We start from the raw sequence: 22,264 nt of genomic DNA on the forward strand, positions 1-22,264 counted from the left end.
CTGCCAGCACACGGAACCCCCTGCTCACACCATGGACACGCACACACAGAATCCACACGATCCTGCATTTCTGCACTCCCCACCACAAACATGCTCTGTCATTCACCGGCAGCCCCTGCCCCCCTGCCCGCCCCTGCCCAGCCCCAGCTCTCCCAGCCCAGACCCAGGTCATGACTAGTGGACAGATACCACCCGGGAGAAGAGCGCCCCAAGCACGAGTGTGCAGGACACCTGTGTTCACAGATGACTCATGGGAGGCATGGGGCACGGACACCTGGGAGTAAGGTGTCAGACTGCACTCATGTGCCACTTTCCACTCTGGGTGCTGAGTGAGGAGGGCCCACATCCACACTGGTGTGTGCTCTTGTGTGTCTACACACATGCTTTCTGAGGGCTAAGGCATGGCTGTCCCCAGGGCTCCTGTCTTCCCCGCCTGGTGGCTTCATTATTTCTTGCCTGCAGGGGTCACACTGAGGCTGACATGAGTCCAGCTGGGCATGCCTTCTGAGCCTGAGGGCACTTCAGAGGAAGGGGTGGGGATGGGGTGTGGGCACAGAGGTAGAAGGGAGGCCCTGGGGAGGCTGGCCTCAGGTGCAGGCCTAGGGCGAGTTCCGCTCAGAGGCAGTGCTGCCTGGCAAAGACCTGGAGGGATGAGGCCCACCTGGCGTGGGGCTGTGGGCGTCGGGCGGAGGGCACCATCCGTGGCTCGGCTGCCGCGGCCTCTGACCGCCTGCGTCTGGGTCCATGGTGTGGCCTGAGAAGACGAGGAACAGGGGTTAGAGCTGGGGGTGGCAGGGGCTGGGGGAGCGGGCTCGGGCTGCCAGCCTCTAACACCACACAGGCCAGGAACACATGTGAACACGTGGGCCCCCCAGAACACGTCTATGCGTGTGCACATACATACACACAGGCTTGGCACACGCCTGCACACACAGGTGCCCCTCAGATCCAGTCACTCTCACACATGCCCTACAAGTTCACGCCAGCTCACACACATGCCCACATGGAAATGGAAAAGGGTGGAAGCAGGCAGGAAGGGGCAGAGCTGGGGAAGGGGCAGCTCCCCACAACCCCGGCCCTGGGGGAGGAAGGCAGCTCTCCCCCAGGCCACATGGTAGAAGCTGACCCAGGTGTCCAGCCTCCTATTGCAAGGCCCCCACCAGGCCCTCTGGCTCGGCTGTGGCGGCACGGTCCACAGGCATAGCCAAGAGAGCTGTTGCCACATATGGAGCAAGTGCTTACTATGTGCCAGGCACAGTGCTAGGAGCTTTGGGAGCTTTAGCTCACTGCCTCCTCCTCACACCGACCTGTGAGAAAGGCAGCAGTTAGCCCCATTTTCAAGTGAAGAAACTGAGGCTCAGTGAGGTGAAAGAAGTCACTCACCCAAGGTCAAAAGGCTCGGAAGTGGCAGGGCTGGGGCTGAAGCCCCTCCTCCCATCAGGACCCTGGGATGCAGCCACCAGCAGGGGCAGCACAGGGCCAGGGTGGCTGGGGCTTACCTGGGCACGGCGTCCGCGGTTCACATAGGTGCACATGGGGTTGTAGGCACCTGTCCCGCACACATACAGGTGTGTTCGGTTCCAGGGCTGGATGAGCCTGACGAAGTTCCCACACTCGCCCTGGGGCCAGAGGGAAGGCTGCATAGGTGCCCTGGCCAGGCCTGCCCCCACACTGGGGGCAGTGCCTTCCCACCTGTGGATTCCCCCTTCCCACCTGTGGATCCCACCAAACTCACGTTGCCATCCTTGCCTGAGAGCACGCATTCCTCGATGCGCTGTGGGGAGGCTGCCCAGTGTATCTGCAGAGATGGGGGTCAGAGGGTGCAGCCTTCTGGACATGCCCTGAGCCCTGGGGCTCCGTGCCCACCCCATGTCCCACATCAGGGCCAGCCCTTACAATGAGGGGCTCGCGGTTGATGTCGTGCAGGTCCAGGGACAGCACGTAGTCCTTGCTGCCCACATACATGCGGTCGTGGTCCTCGTCCTTGAGCAAGATTCGGTAGTCGGTTGTGTTGAGCAGGAAGTTGAAGAAGTGGGCGGTGCCTGTGGCCTTCAACTCTGCAGGTGGAGGGCAGGGCACCAATTAGGACCTTCAGGAAACCATCCAGCCATACCCCCTCTGACAAAGGGGAGACTGAGGCCCTGAGGTTCCCCTCAGGACCCCCACCACACAGTGGTCTTTTTTTTTTTTTTCTTTTTTTCTTTTTACAAGATCGAGTCTCACTCTGTTGCCCAGGCTGCAGTACAGTAGCGAGATTGCGGCTCACTGCAACCTCCATCTGCTGGGTTCAAGCGATTCTCCTGTCAAGCGAGCCTCCTGAGTAGCTGGGATTACAGGCGTCACCCACCACACCCAGCTTATTTTTTTGTTTGTTTGTTTTTTGAGATGGAGTCTCACTCTGTCACTCAGGCTGGAGTGCAACGGCACGATCTCGGCTCACTGCAACCTTCGCCTCCCGGGTTCAAGCAATTCTGCTGCCCCAGCCTCCTGAGTAGTTGGGATCACAGGCGCCCGCCACCACGCCCGGCTAATTTTTGTATTTTTAGTAGAGATGGGTTTCACCATGTTGGTCAGGCTGGTCTCGAACTCCTGACCTCGTGATCCACCTGCCTCAGCCTCCCAAAGTGCTGGGATTACAGGCATGAGCCACTGTGCCCAGCCCACACAGTGGTCTTAAACCTCCCGCTTCCCTTCCTGGATCCTTCTCAGCTCCCTCTCCAGTCCCTGACAGACTGGGAAGACAAAGTGGCACAGGTAGGCAGGCCAGGGATGGCGCCACACCCAAAGCTAAACCCGTGATTCATAGACAGCCCTAGCTAGTCTCTGGGTCCTAATGAAGGGCGGTGGGTGCGGGCCAGGGTACGCAACAGCATCAAAGAGTTTTTGCTCAGGTGGGGGTTAATGCTCCCACGCTCAGGGTGGGGCCAGCTTCACACAGGGGCTTAAAAGGGCTAATGAGCAGATAGGGGTGTGGCCGGGTATATATCTGGGACAGCCCGCAGACTCTGGCATGGAGCCTGGATGCCCTGTTCTTACCCTGGCCGCCCACCAGGCAGAGGGCACAGCTGGTGCACAGCAAGGTCCTCACTTGGTCTGAAGCAGGTTAGCCAGGAGACCAGAAAGCCCTGCTGGACACAGTGCCCTACAGACCCCAGCTTCCCCCAGACCCTATAAGGCTGCTAATGGTGGAACTCTCAGGCCACCTTGAACGAGCCAGGACAGTCATTTCTGGGAAAGAGGCTCTCTCCCTGGAGCTACAACGCAGGGGCTAAAGGCAGGGTTCAACTGGGTCCTCTAGTTTCCCTTTTGCATGAGTCCAGCAGCCTTGGCCCTCCAACTCCAGGATGCTGGGGAAAAGTCCTTCCTAAGGATGAAGGACAGGAGGGGGCTCAGACAGTGACAGACAAAGGACTCCTAGAAGCTTGGGAACCTGCCTCCAAGGGGAGGGAGAGCCGAGGGGTCCCCTTGACAAGCCCCTTCTCCACCCACCCCCGGCTATCTTTAGCTCAGCAGAAGAGGGAACACTGTAATGAGGATGATGAATATTCACACGCACAGGGGGCTTAAGATAGCAGCACACAGAAGAGCGCATGCATGTATACACGTGGCACAGGCATCACATGGCGCATACATGTCCTGCCACACATGAGGCACTCACCAAGGGGGTCACACATGTCTCATCTCCCCTCCCCAGCTGGTAACCCATTTCACAGGTGGGGCAGTCAAGGGAGAGGCCTGGGCCAGGCCCCAAGGCACCTGGAGGGGGAGAACAGCTGGGATCCGAGGTCCTAGACACAGCCTGAAGGTGGGGCAGAGGTGGGCTGGGGTCAGGGGGTTTCACCAGCTGACCCAGAGCCCATATCTGGTCCCAGAACCTCACTCGGAGAAACTAGCGGGTAAGGAAAGGTCTTGCCCTGCCTGGCCCTGACTATGCGGTGACAAGGGAATGCAGGTGATGACCTTGGCCAACCGCTGGGACGCAGGGACGCCGAGGGATCAAAGGGCCGATCCTGCCTGGCGATGGCCTCACCCGCCTGTCCGGCGGTGCCTCTGAAGTCCTGGGCAGGGCGGCCCAGGCACCTGTCCCGCACCTGTTGTTGGGCCACTCGGAGTCCCCCGACTGGCCGCTCACCCGCCTGGCCGCTCACCCACAGTGACAACAGGAAAGTAAACATTCCCCCACCCCCAGGGCTGGGAAGTGGCCAGAGAGGAAGTGGGGCTGCCAGTGGAGCCCCCCCAGGCTGGGACAGCCCGCCAGGGGTTATTTATACCCTGGCTGGGGGCATGGCTCGGTCGTGCCCTTACCCATCCCCTGGGCTAGGGGGCACTTTGGGGGCAATGGCAGGGGGAGGGGGTAGAGGCTTAAGTGGGCGCCTTCAGACATGGGCACTCCGAGTAAGGGGGAGCTTCAGCCATCAAGCCCCCAGGAACCCAATCAGCTGTAATCCCCACGCTCCAACCCTGCGCAGCCTTGGGCCTCTATAATATCAACCCTGCACCACGACTCCCAGAGCCCGAGGCCCAAGTCTGAGTCCCCTACCCTCTCGCAAAGCCCCAGCACTCCCAAACTCTAGCTCCCTCTGTGAGAAAGGCCGTAGAGAACACTCAGAGGATGAGGAAACTGAGTCCCAGCTTAGGGGCAGGAGATTGGCCTCGACCCTCTCTGCCCTCGGCCCCCAGTCTGCCCCTGGGTGGAGGTGGGGGTGGAGGGAGCCCCTTGCTCAGTTATCGAACACCCACTGTGCACAAAGCCCTGTGCTCACAATACCAAGGGCACAGGGCACAGGGAAGGGATGTGACATGCCAGAGTGCATGGGGGTGGGATTCCCACCCAGGTCCATGGCTGAAGGAGGGGGAGGCCCAGGGGAAGCCAGTCCTGGTGGTAGTGACTGCCTGCCAGGAGGGCCAGGGCCGGAAGGTGACTCGCTCCCCATGGACAAGGCACATGACTCAGGACCTGCGGGACCCCTCCCAGTGGCCACGGGATATGGCGTCAATGGCTCTGGTGTCACAGGACGTGACGCTTTGGTCTCTGGGGAAACAGTGTGGGGGGAGGGGGAGCCCCAGGAGGCTGCACATGGTGGGGAAGGGGTGGGACCCAGGATCAGGGATCCTTGGTTATGGCTTGAGTTTCTCGGTGAGCTTCATGACCTGAGTTGGGGGCACTCTCGCTCTCTGAGCCTCATTCTCTAGTCTAGACCATCTCTCAGGCCCTCCTGGTACTGATACTCAAAGTGACCCTGAGGATCAGTGACCCCGTTCTGATCTCAGAGAGAGGCTCACGGCCTGGCATTCCTCGGGTCTTCCGCCAACCCATCCTTCATGGGTGTCTCTGCCTTTCAGGGAAAGGGAGAGTGGGATGGGGTCCCAAGTCCTTCCCCAAGGAAGCAGGCTTCCAGGTGTCACTATCTCTTGTAGGGCATCCACCCCCATTCCCACCCCAGCTACCCCATTTCCTAGTGCTAGATTGGGGAGCAGAGAGGGCTATAAGGCAGGAAGAGGCCACCTGTGGACTCAGCTCCAGCCTCCCCAACTCCAGTGTGTCCCTACCCCATCCCCAACCCACAGGAGTAGAGCTAAATCCCAAACCATTCATCCAAACCCAGCCTACCAGACGGGAACCAAGGTGGAGAGGGGTGGGAACTTCCCCGGGTCCCAGAGCAAAGAAGGTGTAAGGTTCCAGCCTTCTCAACCCACAGGTGGACTTCTGACCCCACTCATGCCAGACTGTCGGTGAAAAGGGAAACAAGGAGCCCTGAGACAGCCCTGCACCCCCAGCTGCAGACAGGAAGACTGAGGCCCAAAGGAGAGTGGTACTCAATCCAGGTCACAGGGTGTCCTGTCCCCTGCTCCCCACTCCACCATGAGGCAAAGGAACTGGGAGCCTTCACTCCTCCAAGAAGCCTGAGTCAGAGCAGGGGGTGGGCAAGTAGCCCTGGGTATCCTCCTCCAAAACCTGCCGTCAGCAGGTGCCAGATCCTACCAGGCCCCAGCTCCCTTAAGGGACAGGGACTTGGGACAGAAGGAACAAAGGAACCTGGGACCTGAGATGGCATCAGTGGGGGGCAGGGCTGATGCAGACCCAGCCTGGTCATGTCCTAAGGCCAATCCCCACATCTGCTCCACTTGTCCCACACCTGGCTCTGGCAGCAGGAGCACCATGCCTCCTCGAATGCCATGGCAATGTTGAGGGAGGGGCTGGGCACGATCAAGGGTTCTGTGGGGATCAGGACTCCAGTCCAGATAAGCTTTGACCTTAGTGGGAGGAAGGGTGGTGTGCCTGGGTGCTGTCTCCTGGGAAGGGCTCCCCACCCCCATACTCTCATCCAGGCTGGGCACAAGTTGGGAGGGGTGACATCCGGGAAGGATTTTCCCGTCATCGGGAAGGAAGAGCCTTTTCTGGCATCAGACACCTCATTTCCGCAGCCGTTCCTGGCCTCCAGGACTCTCTCATGGCCATCAAGCACTTGGGGGGTCCTGGCCCAAAGCAGCCTGGCGCAGGTCCAGAGGCAGGACCTTCTCAAGGCACAGGTGGCTGGGTCCTGGGGGCCCCCTGGTCCCTCATATCTAGGAAGCAGCTGGTGACACCTTACTTTAAAGGTGGGGGCAGGTGAGGACAGGCACTGAGGAGGCGTGTCCACAGCCCTCACCCGAAGACCCCAAGTGGGCAGCCCCTACCCCTTGCTGCTGGTCTCCAGGACATCAGGTCTGCGTCCAGTGAGGCGTGGGCTGCTGCAAAAAGAGGAGTCTTGGAGCAGAGGTGGGCAGCCCGCCCCCTTGGTTATAGCCCCACAAAGCAGCAGGCCCTGACTGACAGCGTCACCTCCCCCAGCAGTGATGGGGGCTGGGGGTGATAGACAGATCCCTGCAGCCTAGCTCAGACCTCTGACCTCTAGTGAGCCAGTGCAGCCCTAATCCCTGAGCTGAAGAGAGATGGGACTGGGGGCCAAGGGGAGGCGCCAGCCTGGGTTTTTGTCAGTGTTTCACCCACCGGAAAGACAGACCTCCTGACCTTCTGAGGAGGGAAACTGAGGTAGCCAAGGCTATAGTAGCAGTGGTGGCAAGAGGCATGGCAGGGCCCAGGTGGTCCCTACTGGATACCCCCACAGGATCTAGGAAGGGGTGGCCCCGGCCCTTTTATCACTCCCCCAAAGCTGTGAGGAGCCCCAGAGGAAGGCCTGGGGACTGGGCTGGCCCCCTGGCTCTCAGCCTAATCCTCTTTTAATGAGCAGCCAGCCGGAAGGCCTCAGCCCATGGCCACAGACCTACAACCCCGGGAACCCCAGCCAAGCTAAGCAGGGGGGCAGGGAAGCCCAGATGCCTTTGCACGTACCTTCCCCCTGCTTGGCACACCCACTTACACCCCAATGCCACCCTGATCAGGCCAACCCAGGGCCCAGCATGTGCAGAGACACACCTGAGTGACGCCTGCCTTGTGTGACGCCTGCCTTGTGCTCCCACAGACCCACTCTTGGGCACTTACCATTTGTTCAAGCCCAGGTCACACATGGGGCTGGGCAGGGGAGCCTATCACTGCTAATCTGGGGTAGCTCCCCCAGTTCCCCCTTTTCCCCCTATGCTCTGGATGGGAACCCTAGAAGCCAGACCCCAGCTGCACTCTCCCTGGGGAGAGGTTCCAGGTTCCTCTGACCCTAAGCCCTTCGAGATCTGCCCCCGCATACCATCTCTAGCCAAGCCTTCCAGATTGGACACCCAGAGGGCCTCCCTAGGAGCCATCCACACCAACCCCCGCTTCCTCCCAGGTAGGTGAGCCAGGTTGGTGCCAACAAAACCAATTACAGCCACTCTCACCCAATTAGCAACTAATTATGGTCTAGTAGTCCATTCAACATAATTAACATGTAAATGACTCCGCGTGTTTTTATTCAATAACCGCTCTGATTGAATTTAATTTAAATGTCTGAACTGGGGACCCAGTTACCGTACTTCACCACCTAGAGCTGCCACTCTAGGAAATGCGGTGGGAAATGTTGGCTCCTCCAGAGCAGAGGGACCCAAGGCCAGAGGCCAAGGGGACAGGCACCACTGGCTCTGGCAAGGTGGAGATGGTTATGGTCTGTATCCCTGACACATCTATCCCAGGGGTGCAGGGAATTGGTGAGTTCAGAAGAGCCCCAGTGGGACCCTCAAGATGGGAAATCCCCTGGAACGAGGGGCCCCTTTGCAAGGGCTACTGTAAACATTCCAGCTGTTCAGTAAACACCGCACAGGGGTAAGAGCCCAGCTGGGCCAAAACGCCGCTGTACACTTCCCTCCCATTTCAGTGACTGAAGGCTGGGGGCAGGGGGCAGGGGGCTGGGGCCAGCAGGTCCAGGCATGCTGTTCCCACGCCCGTTCCGCCCCAGTGCTCACCTACTCCGCCCAGGACAGGATAGGCTGAGGGCACAGCTCAGCCTCAAACCAGGAAAAGCCAGAAGTGATGGAGCAGCAGGATCACTCCCTGACTCGCCAGCCCGGAACCAGGGGATCCATGCCCCCGAAGGACACCCAATGACTTCTGACCTTCTGTCCCAGCAGATGGGGTCTCTCTGGCCTCGGCACCTCCACTGACCCCTGCCTTCCCCATGGTCCATGCACCTGACCATCCTAGGCCTGGGCTGGTAGTTCCAGAGGCCTAGACGTCCCACTTGGAACTTAACAGTGTGCATGGTTGCCTGTGAGAACACATTTGGGCATTCACCAGCCAGGCAAGTCAGGGCTCTGGCTCAGCTTTGGAAGGACACTGTGGTCAAGAGACCTGGTCCTGAGCAGGGGGTGGGAGAAGATGACCAGACAAGCAGATCACACAGGAATGTGCCCCGAGAAGTATGAAGGGGATGGAAAGAGGGGCTCGTTCTGAAGGGGAGGGCTGCACTGATCCATTTCTCAGGTGGGGAGAGTGAAAAGGCCATTCAGTGAGTGCCTCCAGTTTCAGAGGCCCCCGGGGGACCCACCCCCTCCTCCCACATTCCAGACCTGGCCCGGAAACCCCTCACTCCTTCCTCCACCACCTCCTCCTCCCCATGACTGCAAAAGACAACAAACTCTCCATGGCTCATTTACTCTGATAAATCACCCAGACAGACAGGCCAGGATGGGACCAACAGGCTGGTGGGTGTCAAAACCCTCCCCCTCCCCTGGGCCCAGCCCCCATCTCTGCGGCCTTCTTCGGATTCCTGCGGTCCCTGCAGCCCCTTCACATCACCCACCCAGAGATTCCCGGGATGTTCCAAACAGTCTTAGCCCCTCCCCAACATTCTGATGGGGAAACCGAGGCACAGGGCAGACAGATGCATGCTTGGGGTCAGCCTTGGAGGATGCAGTGAGGCTGGGTTAGGACCTCAGCAGGACTCAGCCGCTAGCCAGTCAAGGGCAGGCAGTGAGCACTTCGCACAGGCCCCAGGCCCAGCCAGGAAGGTGCCGATAAAAATGGCAGTACAGGCAGCCCCGGGAGAGGCCCCCTGGAGTGCTACCCACTCAGCCTTGGAGCTATAGGAGCCCAAAGGGCTCCCAAATTCTAGCCGCTCTGCCAAATGTCGTGTATGACCCTTAGAAGGCAACTGTGCTGGCTGAACAGCAGACACACGAGGCAGTGGACTCTGGCCGGGGGGAAATGAGGGCATCAGCACGGAGCCCCAAGTGGGAAGGAACAAGGCTCTTGGCTGGGTACAGAGACGTCCGAGGAAAGAGCATGTCCGGGTAGGAAGCCAAGAGGGGTGGCAAAGGGAGGGGTGGAGGCAAGGGGGAGTAGGGGGAGGAAGGAAGGAAGAAGAATGGGGGAAGGGGGATCCGGAGCTGAGGCTTCCTGATCCCTGGAGGGGCCGGTTGCTTTGGGTCTGTGTTTGCCCTGCAGAGATGCACCAGATAGCCAGTGCTCCCCTCGGCCCAGTGAGAGTGCCAGAAGTCAGCCCAGCCCGTCAGCCCGGATGAGCCCCACTCCCTTCCCAACAGGCTAGCCCCTCAATCCTAGGCCAGCAGCCACTGCCCAGACCCCATTCTTTGCTGGGTCAGGACCAGTGGTCAGGGACTGGAGCCCAGGAGGCCTCCACTCTCTCCCTGGGGCTGCCCAGCAGCCTGGGTGGGGGGCTGTAGGCCTGCCAAGCTCTGGCACCCACGTGAGCTAGGCTTTGGATTCAGACCACAGCCTTCTGGCATCCAGGCCTCTGGCAAAGGCCCTCTTGCTATTTCTAAGAAAAATGCAGCAGGAATCCTCTCTGCTTCTCCAAAGCTCCCAGGGCTTCTTGAGGCGGGGCTCAGATTCCCAGGATAGCACCAGGCCAAGCCAGGCAAACATGCTTTCTGCCCAGCCCTGCAGATGCCTGAGTGAGAAGCCCAGGTCTGGTCACCCCTAGGACACACAGCAGGAGCTGGAGCAGCATTCACAGAAGGAGTTATTGCAGCCAACTGTGCGTCCCAACCAGGCCTTGGAGCCAGTCTCTAGGGAGCTACTTCCAAGGCATCACTCCCGCCAAATGCATCCGTATCACTGGAATTTTTCCACAATACATATTTAGTACCTCTGCCATGAGGAAAAAGAGCTTAAAAACCAGAAACAGAAAGTAGAACTCTACATCCTTGTCCCAAAAGCAAGACTGCATCTAGCATCTGTCCTCTTCCCCAGGTGCTGCACCACATGCACCCTCCCTGTGCTCCAGCTCTTCCCTCCCCTACAACCTCCCCTCCCCTGCTCAAGATGCAGCCTCCTCCATGAAGCCTGCCCAGATACCCATGGTAGGAATTTTCCTCCTCCTGACCCTATTCCACCCACCCCACAGGGCTCAGGGTCCTTCCTGGAGTCCTTTCCAAATACCATCTCCCTTACCAAAAGTTAGAATTCTGGACGAAGGGGTGAGGCAGTCTGGGACTCCTTGGGGCATGCCCCTGGACCTGCCCTCACCTGCATACCAGCCTCAGGATCGCTCCTGGTGACTGAGATTTCTTCCACAGTGACCATACTCACACAGTTAATCCTCCTGACAACACAATGAGGCCAGTATTGTTCTTACTCCCATTTTCCAAAAAAGGCAGTGGGAACACAGAATGATGTTCACCAAGCAAGGTCTATCCGTGGCCAGGATGCAAGCAAGACAGTCTGAGCCCTCATGATGCTGCTTCCACAGGGCCACTGCCATTCCCACCTTACACAGGAGAAACCAGGGCTCAGACAGGCTAAGCCACTTGGCTGAACTCACACAGCTAACACTGGTAGAACTGGGTTTTGCCTTTGGGACCAGCTAGCTCAACCACCACCACCACCACTTCTGCATTACACCAAATTTAAGCACCCCACTCTCCTGAGTGAGGAGATGCAGGTCTCCCAGGAGTCAGGGACCAGGTACCCATGGCCCTAAAGCCACCTTCTGAGCTATTACCACCTCTGGAGGAGTCAAGGGGCTGGAGGTGCATACACACAGGTGCAGACAGCCAAGAGCCCTCTCTGAGGCTCACTGTCTCCCAAGCTGCAGGGTGAAAGATGCCTTTATGGGCTGGGGTGAGATTTTTATCTTGGCGGTTTCTCTTTAAATTCTTTACGATTACAAAGCAGCGGGGGCTGCCAAGGAACATGATTTACTCCTTGAGCATGCACCAGCTCCTCACTCAGTGCCAAGGGAAGCTGGAGCCAGGGAAGGAGGGGCGGGCATCATGCCAGGGAACCAGAGACAAGGCCTGTGCTGCGGAGGCCCAGACAGTGGCGGTCCCATCTGAAGCTCCACTGGACCTGGAAGGCCAAAGCTGAAAGCCCCAGCTCCTGGCCTGACTGACCCAGGCTGGGCGTCAGGCAGGTTCTCCAGCAAGCACAAAGACCCTGTCTCCATTCTCTCCAAAGACCAATTCCTAGCCAGTTGGGGGATGGGCAGCTTTCAGGACCTCCCAACTCCAAAGCGGCCACTTCCAAGTCTCTCAGGAGTAAGGCAGCTCCCATTTCCAGAAAACTGAAACTCCAGATCTGGGCTCAAGGGATCTGGGCTCAAGTTCATGCTTTGGGTCTTCCTTCCTCCCTCATCCTGGCGTATCCTGGAACACCCACCCTCCCTGGCTTGTGAGCTCCAACCCCCACTGTAGCTGCCAGAGCCACCTGACCCCCGCCCAGCTCCCTGGTGCCACACTGGCCTCAAAGCTCCTGGGCCTACTCCCCCTCCTCCCTCACCAAAGCCACATACCTTGCTCTGGCTAGCCAAGGAGCCCCTGGGGGGCAAGAGCATGTCCTCTAGCTCTCCAGTCCCACCCCTACTCCTGCACCAGGCCTGAGGGCTAAGGCCCCATCAAGGCTTGCTAGAGGTACCTCAACTCACACCAGCTCCTGAGGGGAAGTCAACAGGCTGTCACCCTTCCTAACCTCTAACCTCATCATCTCCAAACCTGGCAACCTTGGTCCTCTGATGCCACATGCAAATGATGTGAGCGGTGGCACTGTTCTGGGCTATTGGCCCTGAGGGCCCAAACTCCAGGCTGCTCTGGAACAGGAGCCCTTTCCTCTCTTAGGCCCTGGTGTTCCCATCTCTGACATGAGAGGCCTTCCTAGGGACCCTGCTCAGTGGAAGCGCCGGAGTGATGGAGGGCCAGATTTATAGCCTGGAAATAAGCAAACTCCAATTCCGTTGCTTCAGCAGACAGAGGGCATGGGGAGCCTGCCCAATGCAACCCCAGCTCTTTCTTTGGGAAACGAGGCTAGGAAGGCTAAACCAGCACTGCAGAATGCTGGAATCTTCCTTGTTCCCAGCTCATGCGAAGGGTCTGTGCCTCCAGCACCACCACCATCCCTGCCCTCCACTCTCAGTCCTGGGACAGCCTCAGGCATCAGGCGGATGCAGGCTCCATCTCAGTCCTGCTCCTGAGTGACCTGGGAAGCCGCTCGACCCCCGCAAGCCTCCTTCCTCACAGGAAACCTAGGCAGACCCTCCTTAGGTCTTGGAGGGACCATTGCTTGGTTATCCTCATGGGCTCCTACTACTATTTCGACGATGTTCATCTTTCCTGACCTCCCCTGGCAGGGTGACCTTCTGCTCCCTCTCCCTACTTCTGCCTCAGCTTCCCTAGCAGCACAACTGTCTCATGTCATCAGAGGGTCCTTCTACCCCACCAAACATCTCTTGGCCCCAATCCCTGGCCAAACCCAGCCCAGGCAGCAGCAGTGTGTCGTGGGGTAGCTTCCTGGGAAAAAGTAAACACTCCCCAGGCTGCACAAAGGGCCTGGCAGGGCCCTCACACCTCCCTGCTGCTGCCACAGAGGGAGGTGGTGCCCCAGAGCCTGGGTCATCTCAGGGTGGGGGAAGGAAGAGCTTTTTCTCTGAGACTTGGCAGTGATTCTGTGGTGTAGGGGACTCCAGGCCCAGGCATGGATGGGTGAAGGAAGGAGGGTCTGTCCAGGCTTCCAGCCCAGGCTCCACTCTCTCAAGAGCGAGGAATGAACAAACACCTCACCTGCTCCTGGAAATCTCCATTTGACCCTCACTTCTGCCTGATCTTGGCTGTGCTGCTGAAGCCCAGAAGTTGGGCCATAGGAGCCCCCCTAATCTGAGGGAACCCTGGGCTGCTTGACCCTCACACCCTTCTGGCTCTAGACCTGCTGGGGTGCCCAGGCGGATGGGCGGGCAGCAAACCCAAGCCTGGCCCAGTTCCTGCCTTTGTTCCTTTATCAACCCTGGGCAGTGTGGCCCCTTATGCCAGCACCTCTAGCTTGGAGGGTCCAGCCCTACCCAGGCGGGAACCGGCACCTCCCCACTGCAGCAGGACCCAGGGCAGGGCAGGGGGTGCCCAGCCTGAGCCCCTGAGGCCTGGGGTGTCAACTGCTGTGTCTATCCAAGGCACAGATGAAAAAACTATGACATGGAGCCACAGTGACCAGCAGTGCTTCTGAGAGTAACCTTCTCTGTGCCACCCACATGTACCCTGGGAGGAAGATGGTGGGAGCCCAGTTTCTTGAAGTGTTGGTCTCCATTCTCACTGCACACACACTTGGTGAGCGCCTGCTCCTCACTGAGGGCCACTTCATGCGTGCATAACCAGGCTGAGACCATCCAGTGTGGGGGGATACACAGGGCCTGGTACACAGCAGGTGCTGGGCTCCCAGGTGGCCCTGACCAACTGGGTATCCATTGCTTTTTCCGCCAGCTTGACTGTGAGCACCCTATCTTGTTCACCACAGAGTCCCCAGCACTCAGCACAGGGCCTGCCATATAGTAGTAAGTGAAGTCTAAGCACAAAATTAGGACACGAGGCCAGGTCGGAACAGGGAAGGTCATTCAGGGCAGGGGAACCTGCCTGTGCAAAGGCACAGGGGCCCTGGGATGGGTAGCCCCAGGCGCGCTGCAGCCCCACCCCAGGCTGCCACGACAGGCAACACCCAGGCTGGCTGCCAGCGAGCTCAGCTTTTAGTCACTGCGGGTGTCGGCTTCAGAGCTAATTGAGAAGGAATCGACCTGACGCGATGTGGGCGCCGGCAGGGCCAGGACACCAGGGTTCTATTTCTGGCTTTGCCTCTGCCTCTTGCCTGACCTTGACCCTGCCCTTGTCTGAGCCTCAGTTTCTCTCTCTGGAAAATAGAAACAAAAGCCTTTGCCCCTGGAGGTCCAGGGAGGCTTCAAAGGAGCACACGGAAGATCCCTCTCTGTTTTGCCCCTCCTGCTTACCTGCATGCATCATGACAAAAACAACACCCAGAGCGGACACAAGGTCCCAAGGGTGTGGAGACCAAGCCACCCCTCCCTTCCACTATCGGGGGAGGAGACACTCTACTCTCGCTGCCAGACCCTGGGCCGGGGAGGGGGTCGGGGGAACTGGCCCCTTCAAGATTTATTAATCTGCTCTGAAGAATTCCACCAGGGAAGGGTGGAGGTATCAGCAGAATAAATATCTCACCTTCCCGGGGCCTGGGGAAGGGGGGTGCTTTCCAGCCCAAACAAATTAACTCTTCTCGGCCCATTTCTCAGGCCCTGCAGGGGACTCCTTCCAGGCATAGCCTCAGAAATTCCAGGAGCTGGGTGACTGGGAAGAGTGATGATAAGCAGCTTACTCCCCGACTCCTTCCATCAAGGGGCAGGGTGGGACGAGGCCAGGGGTGGGGCCCTGCTGGGGGACATGGTGAGGTGGGGGCTGGGCCTCCGCCAAGCCCGAGGAAGGAAAGGTCACCCCAGCCTTTCACCCCAAGATGGCTGCCCGGAAATCTGGCCAGCCAGGGCTGAGTCGACCCCACCCAGGGCAGGCGGCTGGATGAAGTTACCTCTGGCCAGAGGAGGGCCAAGGCTGAGAACTCCCAATGACCCCAGGTCCCCCAGGCCCCAGCATGGCCACTGCCCCTCACCCTGGGCCCAGGGTAGACTCTTCAGACCACACACACCCTTGAGGAAGTGGCTCTCGAGTGAGCCATTTGTACACCCATGTGTGTACCGTGTGCGTGCACCTGTACAGTGGGCTAAGTCCAATGGTGATGGAGCGGGCGACCAGCCTCTCACTCTGCAGACCCCAGCCCATCACTGAAACCTCCCAGCGACTTCTCATCAAAGTGTTCACTGGAGCTCAGGAGCTCAGGCCCTCACAGCAGCACGTGCTCTGCCTGAACCCACTGGCGGCCTCCCTGCCAGTCACAGCCAACAGTCCCCTCCTGGATTCTAGGAACCCTTCCCACTTGGAGACCATAGGAAGGCTCCTCGAGCACCCACACCCCAAGAGAGCAGGTCCTGCTCTTCCAGTGTCCAGAGGCTCCAGTGTCTGCCCAACTGCCTGACCTTCCACACCAGGGGCTGCTCAGGGCAGGACCAGATGCATTGCAGTGGCAAGGAAGGGCCGCAGCAGACGTAAGTTTGGAAGGAGTGACATTGCCACCTCTCCGATTATCATACAGAAAGACATGCCCTACAGACCTCAGGCCACCCAGCCCAGGAACCTACAGTCTGACTCTGGAAGATGCCCAGACTCTGGACTCTTTTGCTAAGTGTCTAAATGGGTCAGTTCTCCAGCCTTTCCCAGCAAGCCACCACCTCCCCGGTCTTCATTCTCCCCCACAACCTATGTGGCTGTACAGTTTGTCCTGGTTTTGTCCTGACCCACCCTTTCTCTCGTGTGCAGAGGAGCCAAGCGGTATTGTAAAGAGAGGATGATTTCTGGGGAAGAACAAAACAGCTTCTTACCTTTGAATGAGAGCCGGACCCGGGGTGTGGCCGGGAGGTGGTCCTGGGTGGGGAAGGCTGGCCAGGCCCCAGTCAGTAGGGAAGCCCAGAGAAGAAGACCTGCGACAAGCATTGTGGGAGGGGCCTAGGGCCCAGGAAGCAGGCTCCACTCTCTAGACACCTGGGAAGGGGAACCAAGATTGGAATGTGTGAGGCAGATGGGGGAGTCCTGCCCTACCAACATTTCCCTTGTTCAATTTCTACCCAAGGTGAACAAAGAGGTTGATGGGTACCTCCACGCTTCCACCCCCAGCCTGGGGCCATGAATGCCCCTGTGTGCACACCTCGTGTGCGTTCTTTGGCCTGCCTTTGTCTGGGGAGATAGTACCAATGGGCCCCAGCCTGGGGTCACCGGAACTGATGGGGGCTGCTGGAGACTCAAACCCTACCCCTCATGGCATGCTGAATTCCATTCACAGGGCCCAGACCAACCAGGTCATCTTAGGGCTCTTTCCAGCTCCCAGCATGCTTTCTCCTTTCTCCCCTGCATCCGTGCCCAATAAAGTGGGTTACTCCTTCTCCCTCCCACCTGGAGGAATGGGGAACAGACAGGGTGCATCCCTGCCTGCTCCAGCCACAGGTCTTCTCCCAGTATAGAGAAACCTGGACCTGATTATTACGGTAGAGGGGAGGCACAGGAGAGAGTAGGGGAATGAGACATATGCGGACAGCCCAAGATGGAAGAGAGGGAGCACCAGTCAGAAAAGGAAAGGCAGAGAATGGCAGAGTCCACTTTTACTAAAATCAAAGCAGGAGAGACCCAGGTCAGACAGGCAGAAGGACTTCCTGCCAGGGAAAACTTCCAGCTCCGCCTCTAGAGGGCAAAGAAGGGAAGCTAGGATGGCCAGTGGGCCTGGGGCTGGATCTGGGCCAGTGGCATTGCCACCTTCAGAATCCCCCACAGCCCCAGCAGGTTCAAGTTTCAATACTGTGTTTTTCAAATATTGTCTCCCCAGGCAGGCTGGCTGTTGGGTAAACGCAGCCCAGCACCAGTTGTCAGAACATATTGCTCCCTCCCGGCACAAACCAGCGCCAACTCCTACCACCACCCCCAACCGGATGCACTGCGGGTGGGGGCATCGAGACTGCAAATGTGAGCCCCATCCCCCAGATCTGCCCTGTGTACTCCCTTCTTCCATGGCAGGCAGGACCCCAGGCCCATCTCTAGGATGCTGGGATGGGAGTTGGCAGTACTATGGCCTGGGACTCCCCTGCCATAGCTGCTCAATGCTGAGGCAAGGCCCAGGCTCCAGTCTGACTCTTAGGCCCCACTCATCAGACCCTGATGACATCCCTAGACCCACCTCCCCCAGCCCTGGCCTCTCCTGCCAAGGCAAACCACTCATGCCTCCTCAGACAGGAAGTGCAGCTTCAGCCTCTTGGCCCACTCCTTATGCGGTGCCCTCTGTGTGAATGTTCTCTCCTGAGGGCCTGGCACACCGCTCATAGTCCTTCCAGATCCCCCTTCATAGATGCTCCCTCCTGGGGAGGCTAGCTGGGGGACAGGGGAATCAGAACCAGCCCCTCCCCAGGTCTGGGAGGCACAAAGCTAGTGCTGACTGAATGGCAGGCTCTGAGAAGTGGGGGCAGGTGGGAGAAATGGCTGTGCAGCCACCCTCACCCTCAAGGTGCACCTGGGAGGCCCCTGATAACAGTTGTGGATATGCACACGTTCACACTTGCAGGCCCACACACGTCCTTACAAGCATGAGTTTGCTCAAGAACTTGACCTGCTAGTGGGGTGGGGCTTAGGGGAGCTGGGAGATACTGTCCTGGCGCAAGATGCCGTCTGAGTCCCTCAGAGAGCTTCGATACTATGTATCAGGGGCTCCTGTCAACCTGCCTCCCGCCTCCCCACTCCCCATGACCTCATTTTTTCCTTCATCCATGTTCATGGTGACAAAGTCAGTGTCACCAAGGACAGGGTTGGAGTCACCCAATGTGTCCAGATAGGTGGGGAGTCTTTCTACTGGGTCCCTACAGGGACTTCCCATCCAAATGCTTTGGCCCTTTAAAGAGGTGAATGGGGAGGGGCTCAAGTCTGCTGGGGCCTCAGTCTCAAGTCCAGGCCCCCTCTTGGACAGCCTGGCAGGTGGGGGAAAGAAGGAGAGGGAAGGAAGAAAAGGAGAAGAAGGACAGAGAGGGAAAGGGAGGGCAAACCCACCATGCCTTCCCCTCTGCCAGTCCCGAGATGCCTGTCATCCAGCCCCAGCCCCAGAAAAGCCCCCAAGTCACACCAAGCCCAGGTCAGTGGACAGAGGAGGAACAGCCACCGCCACCTGGGAGCCCACCAGGAGGAAAGCAGGGAAGGAGGGAAGGAAGGCTGGTGGGAGGGAGCAAGGGAGGGAGGCAGGCGGGAGGGAGGAGGAGAGAGGGAGGAGAGAGGGAGGGACGGAGGAGAGACGCTTGAACAAAGAAACGAGGAGCTGGGGCTGGCAAGGGGTGCAGGGAAGAGGCGGCCAGAGGAAGGAGTCCGGAGGCACCTGGGACGGGACAGGGGGCCAGGTGGTCAAACTGTACAGCCGGATCCAGACCGCCCAGGCTTGGAGTTGGGGGTGGGGGTGGACGGCCTGCCTCCAGGAAGGGAGGTTGGCTCCTCGGAGCTGAGGACTGCCTGGATGGAAGGGAGGCAGGAACAGGGGCCGTGGGGGAACATGGGGAGATTATCAACAGCACCCCCGCCCCGCTACCCAGCCCCTCAGATTCCCCCCTCCCACTTCAACAAGAGCTCCGTCTCCTTCTTGGCTCCTCAGCTTCCCCATCCCCCAACACCTCAAGGACCAGGAAGCAGAGCCACCCCAGCATAGCTGGGACTGAAACCCCCCTTTTGTGGCCAGGGTTTCCCAGTCAAGGTCACCTGAGCCTGGCTCCATCCTCCCCTCAAGGTATGCTGAGCAGCCAGGGGCTGAGGCTGGGCTGCCGCCTTCTCTCTGGCCCCTGCTTTCTCTCCGGCCCCCACCTCCCCACTTCCGGGCCTGGCTCCTTCGGAGCTGAAGGGGGAGCAGCAGGAGTAGGCGTGCCTGTGCCCCCCGCCTGCCTAGACACTATACCCTACGGGGTCCTGGCACACCCCTTGGGTAGCCTGGGAAGAGGCCTCAGCTGCATCCAACCTCCTGGGCTGAGATGAGGCTCCCAACCCCTGGGTGCAGTTTTCCCTTCTCTGCAACTAGGATAACTACTGGGAGACTATCTGGGTGAATTCAGGAGGACAGAGGTCCCCAACCTGGCCCAGCTTCAGGGTGGACATACTGGTGTCTTTGGTTGGCGTCTCCCTTACCTCCCCAGAGCAGGAATGTTCTGGTGGCAAAACACAGCTATCTCAAAAATTAGGAGTTATTTATCCAGTGGGGTCCCCAGCCCCAGCTCCAGCCAACTCCCGCCAGCACTGCCTCATTCGTAGGCCAACTTTGATACCCTCCTGTCCCATCTGCTGGGGGCAAGCCCGCCAAGCCCCCGCTGTCCCCTGCCCGCTTCATCACTGGGACCCCTGGTTCAAACTAGGGATTGACCGCAGGCTCTCCAAGCTCACTTACACCCTACATACAGCCGTGCCCCTAATCCAGGCAGGACTCTGCTGTAAAAGCAAACCCAAGGTGGCAGCTGGGGGTCAAGGGGCTGGCACAATGCTGGGAGAAATGCCTCAGGACTGGAGGTCCTCCCACCCTGCTGATCTGGGAGACCCCCCACGTGGGGACTGCCAGTATAGCGCTTCCCTTCGGGCTGGCCAGTCCTCAAGTAGAGACACTGAGGTAGGGCAAGCGCACCTACGGGGAAGAGCGCTGCCTCGGGCGTTAATGGGAGAGAGAGAGCTGAGGCAGAAGGGGGATCGGAACTCCCGCTCCAGAAGCGTGAAGGTGGGGGTGTATGAGAGCACCCACCCAGAACCTTGCAGGAAAAAGTTGCTTTGCACATTGGTGACCCCGCAGGCCACATCATCCACACATCCATACGCCGCCCCGTAGGTAAGGGGTCCGGGCCGCCAGGACAGGTAAGAATCCCACCCCAGCCTTGTCGCCCCTATGTCCGCGGGCAGCACCCCGGCTCGACGAGACCCGCTCCCCGGACACTTCTGCGGAGTTGCAGTGCCGCGGGTCCCAGAGGGGTCGCGGGGTGGCCCGGCCGCCTGCCCGCTCCCTCCCGGTTCCCGCTGCACTCACCTCTTCCGCAGCGGCGGGGCCTGGGCGCCCGGGCGGCGGCGGCGGCACGGAGCGGCTCCCGTTGGGCCGGTCCGCGTTAGCGGCCCCCCGGGGCCATGGCCCTGCCCGCGACCTCTCGCCGCCGCGCCTCAGCCAGGATCGGCGCCGCGGCCGCGGCTTAACCGGTTCCGCGGGCTTCGGGCGCGTCAGCAGCCGAGGGCCCGGGCCCCAGCCCGGGCCATGGGAAGGCTCAGGGGCGCTCGGGGCCGCCTCCCCTGGGGCGGGCTGCGGGCGCCCCCTGGCCGGCGCGCCGAAGGCGCATTCCCCAGCGCGGGGCGCGGGCGGTGGCGCGCACTCGGCTTCGAAGCGCTGCGCTCTCCTGGCTGCTGGACCCGGGCCGGGCGGCCGCGCTGGGCTAAACGGTTCCTAGCGGCGTGCCCTGGTCCTGCGCTGCGCTCGGGGCTCTCCGGACCGCCGCGGTTCGTTCGCTCGCTCTGGTCTCGCGGCCGCCGGCGGGACGGGGCGCTCAGAGCCGCGCGGGGAGCGCCGGCAATTGGCCGCCCGTGGGCGACATTTGCATAGCGCAGCCCCGCCCCGCCCGGCCCGCCCAGCCCCACCCCCGGGGCGGGACCCGCCCAGCCACCGCCCCGCCCCCGCTCCACCTGTCCGTGGGCCAGGCTCAGGGTTCCTAGGCGGTGGGCACCCCGCGCCGGGGGAGACTAGTCTGCACCCCGCGCCCCCGCCCCCGCTTCGCGGGCGGCGCCCCCGCCCCGCCCCGCCCTGGCTTTGTCTGTCTGTGAATACACCGCACACATCGCGCCTGGTGTTTACCCGGGCACTCAACTCCCTGGCGAGAAGGGCTGCAGCGCCAGGGAGCAACGAGCCTGCGCTCACCTGAGCACCCCCTTCCGCGTCCCTCATTCCCACTCGCCGCCGGCCGCGCCTCTGGTCCCGTGCGTGGGCCCCGCGGCGCAGGACCCCTGACTGCCCGGGCTGCTCAGCAGGTGGCGGTGCAGCCCCTGGGACGGCTGGCACCGCCGGACCTTCCCGCGGGCTCAGCCTCTAACCTAGGCCAGGTTGGGGGCAGCCCAGCCACACAGCTCTCTCCAGCCATTCAACGACTCCCCGTGATCACCTCAATCACCAGCCCTTATTTCAGGTCAGCAGCTCCCACAGACTCTCCTTATAGTTCCATACCTCAGAGAGGCCAGATTAGCTAGCACCTTCTCTCCTCAAGGGGACACTTGCTTTCAAATGGCCTGGTGATGAGCCAATGGCTCAGCAACTGAGAAGGGCCTACCGTGATCCCAGGAAGGGACCCTCTGCCCAACCCAACTTTCCAAGGTCATGGCCTCACCACCAGGACTACTTCTCAGCCCTGCCCCAAGCACTCTGCGGAGGCTCCCGGGGCATCGGCCCTTTGTCCTCTCCTTCATCCTCTTCCTGTTCTGTCTTCTGTGCCCTCCTCTTTCTCCGCTTTCCTTTCTCCTCTTCTCCCTCTGCCTCTCCTTCCTTCTTGCCTCTCTTCTCCCTCTTCCTCTCTCCTCTTCTCCCTCTTTTCCATCTCCCTCCTTTTCCTCCTTCTCCTCCCTTCTCCTGGATTTTTCCTTCTCTGCCCTCTCCTCCTCTCCCTTCTCTTCCTCCGCCCCATGCATTTCCTTCTGTTCTCCCTCCTCCTTCTTCCTGCTCTTTACCCTCTTCCTCCTTTCTCTTTTTCCTCTCACTCCTCCTCCTCCTCACACTTCTCTCCCTGGCTAGCAAGACCTCTAGGAAAAGACCTCTCTCCCTCTGACCCATTGACTGGTTGACTCCAAGTGAAGGGTGGAGCGGGGCACTAGGGATCCTGCTGAGGGTCTCCTGACTCAGGACTTAGAGTGCTGCCTCATGCTCCAAGCACAGGCAGGGCATTTGAGGTGAGCAAACACCATCCTGGGGTTATGGAGCGGCTGTGACAGCACCTGC

At 59.9% G+C, this 22,264-nt stretch overlaps 1 protein-coding gene across 2 annotated transcripts in view; it reads right to left on the bottom strand.

The window, feature by feature from the left end:
* Positions 1 to 20,458, bottom strand: part of SEMA3F (semaphorin 3F) — a 33,684-nt gene extending 13,226 nt beyond the window's left edge. The window contains exons 1-6 of one of the 2 annotated variants that reach the window (XM_054482829.2): positions 20,324 to 20,458; positions 16,128 to 16,287; positions 1,897 to 2,057; positions 1,736 to 1,798; positions 1,500 to 1,619; positions 662 to 754 (exon numbers count right to left, since the gene is read on the bottom strand). In XM_054482829.2, coding sequence (XP_054338804.1) covers positions 662 to 754; positions 1,500 to 1,619; positions 1,736 to 1,798; positions 1,897 to 2,057; positions 16,128 to 16,239 — 549 coding nt within the window. In that variant the 5' untranslated portion in view covers positions 16,240 to 16,287; positions 20,324 to 20,458. The remainder of the gene's footprint in view (positions 1 to 661; positions 755 to 1,499; positions 1,620 to 1,735; positions 1,799 to 1,896; positions 2,058 to 16,127; positions 16,288 to 20,323) is intronic. The other variant, XM_054482832.2, reaches the window with a different exon arrangement.
* Positions 20,459 to 22,264: the final 1,806 nt, after the last annotated feature.

Source organism: Pongo pygmaeus, chromosome 2, assembly GCF_028885625.2.
Source record: "Pongo pygmaeus isolate AG05252 chromosome 2, NHGRI_mPonPyg2-v2.0_pri, whole genome shotgun sequence".
Lineage (NCBI taxonomy): Eukaryota > Metazoa > Chordata > Mammalia > Primates > Hominidae > Pongo > Pongo pygmaeus.